Source organism: Apium graveolens, chromosome 7, assembly GCF_009905375.1.
Source record: "Apium graveolens cultivar Ventura chromosome 7, ASM990537v1, whole genome shotgun sequence".
Classification (NCBI taxonomy): domain Eukaryota; kingdom Viridiplantae; phylum Streptophyta; class Magnoliopsida; order Apiales; family Apiaceae; genus Apium; species Apium graveolens.
The window spans coordinates 204,160,132-204,165,716 of NC_133653.1; the positions used below are offsets into that span (position 1 = coordinate 204,160,132).

At 40.6% G+C, this 5,585-nt stretch overlaps 1 protein-coding gene across 1 annotated transcript; it reads left to right on the top strand.

Annotated features, from left to right (window-relative positions):
- Window positions 1–2,132: 2,132 nt before the first annotated feature.
- Window positions 2,133–3,082, top strand: LOC141674392 (uncharacterized). Its single transcript, XM_074481100.1, has 2 exons — window positions 2,133–2,470; window positions 2,578–3,082. The coding sequence occupies exons 1-2, from the start codon at window positions 2,133–2,135 to the stop codon at window positions 3,080–3,082; spliced, it is 843 nt and encodes a 280-aa protein (XP_074337201.1).
- Window positions 3,083–5,585: the final 2,503 nt, after the last annotated feature.

A 5,585-nucleotide genomic window follows, 5' to 3' on the forward strand; every position in this document is an offset into this window, starting at 1 on the left:
GGAAGGCCGTGAAGCAGAAGAAGAGAACTTATGCCACTGACAGGCTGGAAGACATTAAACAAGAGGTCGAGAAGCTCCTAGAAGCTGAATTCATAAAGGAAGTGCAATTTCTTGAGTGGTTGGCCAACCCCGTGATGGTCAAGAAGGCAAATGGTAAGTGAAGAATGTGTATTGATTTCACTAAAATGAGTGATGAATGTCCTAAAGACTGTTACCCTTACCAAGGATTGATACCCTGATCGATGCCACCGTTGTACATGAGATGCTAAGTGTCATGGACGGCTTCAACGGTTACAAACAGATCAAAAGACAGAAAGATGACACCCCAAGGTATCTTTCATAACTGATTTGGGTGTCTTTTGTTATCTTGTTATTGGTTTTGGATTTAAGAATGCAGGAGCTACCTACCTGCGATTGCTAAATAAGATATTTTCCCATATAATTGGAAAGACCATGGAGGTTTATGTTGATGACATTTTCATCAAAATCCTTGCCAAGGCCGATCATATTAATCACCTCCAAGAGGCATTTGAAGTGCTAAGGCACCACAAGATGATGTTAAACCCCGCCAAGTATGCTTTTGGTGTTGGGTCTAGAAAATTTTGGGTCATATGGTCTTGAAAAGGGGAATCAAGGCCAACATCAATAAGATCAAAGCCATCCTAGACATGGAGGCCCCACCCTCTGGCAAGGATGTTCAAAAGCTAACTGGAAGAATCACAGCTATGGGGAGGTTCATGTCCAAGTCCGGAGATAAATTCCTGCCCTATTTTAAAACCCTTAAGAAGGTGAAAAACTTTGAGTGGACAGCTGAGAGCCAAGAGGCCTTTGAGCAGCTGAAAAAGTACATGATTGAAGCCCCGTTATTGGCCAAACCGAGTCCAAATGACATCCTTTACTTATACCTTACGGTTTCTGAACAAGCCGTAAGTACCGTCCTGGTAAAGGAAGAATAGAAGCTCCAGAAGCGCATCTACTATATGAGTAAAGTACTCCACTGAGCGGAATTAAACTATTCCACTACTGAGAAGTTTACGCTTTCCTTAATCATAGCTTCGAGAAAGTTGAGACCATACTTCCAGGCCCACAAGATCGAAGTCCTGACATACCAACTTTTGAGGAACATTCTTCACAGCCCGAAGGTAAGTGGCAGACTCATAAAATGGGCAATTGAGTTAGGTGAAATTGACATCAAATATAAGCCTTGAACAACCATCGAGGCTCAGGCCTTAGCATAGTTTGTGGTCGAATGCACCATTGACGACCAAAAAGTCAGGGGCAAGAGATAGTAACTCCAGAAGGAGAAGATAAATAGAAAGATGAAGGTGTGACTCTGAAAGAGTATCGGGTTCTCTGTTTTGACGGAGCATCCACTATAAAATCTACTGGTGCAGTCCTAGTCTTGCAAAGCCCCGAAGGGTTAGTGAATGAGTATGCTTTGAAGTTGGACTTCCCAACTACAAACAACGAAGCTGAATACAAAGCTTTGATAGCCGGCTTAGGCTTGTCTAGAGCTGTGAGGCCAAAAACCTTAAGATTTGTTGAGATTGGAGGCCCATGGTTGCTCAAGTCAATGGAGAGTTTAAGGCCAAGGATGATACCATGGCCAAGTACCTGAGAGTCGTAAAGGGAATACTGACTCATTTTGATAAATAGTACGCTGAACATGTTCCGAGAGAGGAGAACACAACGGTCGATGCCCTTTCTAAGTTCTCCTCGTCTGAAATCAAGAACTACCCGAGAAGTATCTACTTTCAGATCTTGAAGACCCATACTATACATGTCACAAATTTCAAAGCACCGATTGGTTTGGCGAGTTGTTTGATAAATTCAATCAAATCTCACCTTGAGACTGGATGGCTCCCTGATGATGCCCAGGAGGCATGTATGTTGTCGGTGAGAGCATTGAGATATTCATTGATTGAAGGCCTTCTTTACAAAAGGTCTTTCGTTATTCCGTACTTGAAGTGCTTGAGACCTCTTGAAGCAGTGGAGGCGCTTAAGGAAGCCCATGAGAGGATTTGTGCACAATACTTGGGAGGCAGGGCTCTCACTCACAAGATAACTCGATTAAGGTTCTACTGGCCAACGATGTTAGCCGATGCAAAGGGTTATGTAAAGAAATGCGATAGATGCCAGATGCATGCTCTGATAGTACGACAGCCCCCAGAGATGCATCCATCAGCACACCCATCCATTTTGCAATGTTGGGAATGGATAAACTTGGTCCATTTCCTATGGCATCGGGACATAGGAAGTTAATTGTGGTAGCCATAGACAACTTCACAAAGTGGATTGAGGCTAAGGCACTCACAAAGATAACCATCAAGCAAATTACCCTATTTTCGGGACATAGGAAGTTAATTGTGGTAGCCATAGACAACTTCACAAAGTGGATTGAAGCTGAGGCACTCACAAAGATAACCATCAAGCAAATTACCCAATTTTTCTGGGAAAATGTGATATGCCGGTTTGGTATCCCACGCATCCTTATCATGGATAATGGGCGATAATTTGATAATATAGAGTTCAAGAAATATTGTGATGATAACAGTATGAAGCTTCGCTTTACCTCAGTTGCACACCAACGAGGAACACTTGGATAGATGAGCTATTTCCTATACTTTGGGCGTATCATACCACCTGCAAAGTGATGACTGAAGCTACCCCATTCATGCTGCCTTATGGAGCCGAAACTGTAGTAACTCTAAAAATCACCCATGGATCACCTAGGGTCGAAGCTTATGAACCAGAAACCAATGAAGAAAGCATGGGGCTCGTTCTCGATCTCATTGATGAGGTCAGAGATGAGGTTAACGCCCGCAATGTAGAGCCTCAACAAAGGGCCTCCCTCTATTATGATAGAAGGGTTAAGGAAAGGTTCTTTCAACAGGGAGACCCGGTCTTAAGGAAGTTTGAGGTGTCGGGAGTCGGGGAGAGAGAAAAACTAGCCCCTAACTGGGAAGGGCCTTATAAGGTCAAGAAGACATTAGGACGAGGATCCTACAAGTTAGAGACCTTGAACGGTGATGAAGTGCCCCACGTTTGGCACGCTTCAAACCTAAAGGTTTATTATATCTAGGACGTTCATAACATGTTTCTAGTACTTAGTAGTAGATATATAAATAAGGTTGATGAAACCATCTTATGTAAGGGCTGAACCCATTTTTCAAAGATATTATCTATTTTTGAAAGTTTGTTTGTATCATCTTGTCTACCAATTTATTGAAGTACAAGCAACTAAAGAATGCAAGTTTTGAAGGACCAAATGCCGAAAATAATAGACAAGTATGAAATCAAACCAAACAATGCATGGATAAGATCCCGAAGGATCGTAAATTAGTCCCAAGTGACAGTTAGGTTACAGAACATAAAAGTTCAAATAAAAAAAAAGTTCTGAATAAAAAGCCACAAGTGGCATCTAAAACCATGCAAGGCTATCACAGTCAATCATCTGAAGAATCCTCCTCCTCTTCGATCCCCTCTCCCCGAGCGACCTCATCCTCCTTCTCATCCTCCTCTTCTTCACATTCTTCATCTGAGCCAGCTTTGGAGGAAGAGCTGCTATTCCCTGAAATCGGCTCCCGGATCTTCCCTTAGATAGCCGCTTGGAGCTAGGTCTTTTTGAAGGAGTTTTGCCCTTAGAAACAGAACCCCCGTAGCCCGAACTGGATAGAGACTGCTGGTGGGAAGTCTCGGGTACGGACCCTGAGGCATGTCCGGGTGGATCCATCACAGGAGCTTTCTAAGAGTAAATGAAAAGGATCGGGACAACCACGTCTGCATACCACGTCTGTATACATGCCATAGACGTTCTTGAACCCTCTTTGCCATCCTATAGACAGGTTCATAGGGCGCATTTGATCATCATTATCATCCATCATCTAAAGAAACTCTTCGGATCCATGATAAAAATTCACGAGCTTCCTCCACTTCATCTTCTTCCTTTTTATCTTCTTGGAGTGCTTCTTCTCAAAGAGAGTTGCCTTGTCTTCCGGTTAATGTGCCTTAGACTCCCTCTCCTTTGAAGAGATCTTCATCTTGTTTATGGATACTTGTAGTGCTTCGTAGTCGCTTCTCATCTTGATGCTTTGTGTAGAAGATGCAGCAAAGTAGGCATGGTCCTGACAAAGAAAACAAATGGAGAGGTCATAAAAGGCTAAATCCAAGGAAGATAAGGGAAGATATTAAGGCGGCCAAGACTCAAGAGGGTCGAGTCCCTCACATGGAGGGTCTAAGATGACCAGGACCTTCACGAAGTTCTAATCCCGGCCGACCAAGACCAAGATGGGCCAAGTCCCCCGCATAGAGTGTCTTGGCCGACCAAGACTTTGTTGGATTTTAATCGCAGCGGAGGCATGGTAAAAGCACTTTTACACATATAAAATCCAAATAAAAGCATATAAATCGTGGTAAAAACATAGGGATCGATTACTAACCTTTAATATGCGATCCAAAAGCAACGATCGGAGATCCTTAGCAGCTGCTCCTTAAACGTGAAGCACTCCACCGGTATCCACCAAGAAAATGACGTTAAGGAGGAGGAGGAGGTGGATAAAATTAGGTTTTTCTAAAAATTGGGGTTAGAATAAAAATAGGGTTTATAATAGTATATTTATAGACAAAATTTTCAGCTGAAATTTTCCCATAAATATTATTATTATTATCCCATTTACTATTCTCATTAATAATTAAAACACCTTTTAATTATTAATCCTTTTTCTAAACACTTTAGAAATAATTCTCTCTCTTGATTTAATTTCCAAATATTAAATCCTTTAATTAATAATATTAAGAACTTTTCTTAATTAATTTATAATCAATTAAATCTCATTTAATCAATTATTAAATTTTCCAATTAATTATTTATTTCATAAATAAATAATTATTAGCCATTATTAATTAATTCCTCCACCATTAAATCATTCTCTTTTTATGGTGTGACCCTGTAGGTTCAATATTAAGCCGGTAGTAGAAATAAATAATAATAAAACTATTTTATCATTATTTATATAAATTCTCTAATTTATTAAATATGATTAATTAATTAATCACATTTATTCTACATCGTGAGGGATACTTCTCAGCATATCGCGATTATCCGGATAATACGAATTCACTGCTTAGAATACCAAGAACCTATTCAGTCAATAGTTACCGTACAATAAACTCCTTCTACCCTACAATGTCCTGATTAAATACAAGGCATGGATCTCGTGTCAAGCCTATCTAATTTAATCACTTGCTTACCATTTACTATGCTTAGTTCTATGCAAATCAGAAACTCCTTTCTAATTTCATTTACTCTGGCCAGAGATTCCTGAACTAGCATAAGTGGATCAGCCTTGAACATTCGATTCCTTCACTGGAAGGGGTAGATCCTTTATTGATCATACACTATCTTCGTGTACAAATTCCTATACCCAGTAGAGCCCTAATAATTGTCCCTGGAGACTAAGAACTAAACCAAAGCATAGTTCAGTGTACACAAGATGACTATGATGACCTCAAGTCTAAGGATACTTGTACAACTATCACTGTGTGAACAACTGCTGACACGTGAGTGAACTCCATCAGTTGTTCAG

Bases quoted from the DNA above. Each gene is read 5' to 3' on its own strand.
- LOC141674392 (XM_074481100.1), top strand. From the start codon at position 2,133: ATGCCAGATGCATGCTCTGATAGTACGACAGCCCCCAGAGATGCATCC. The intron at 2,471-2,577 runs GTTTGGTATCCC...GCTTTACCTCAG, and splicing joins TGGGAAAATGTGATATGCCG to TTGCACACCAACGAGGAACA.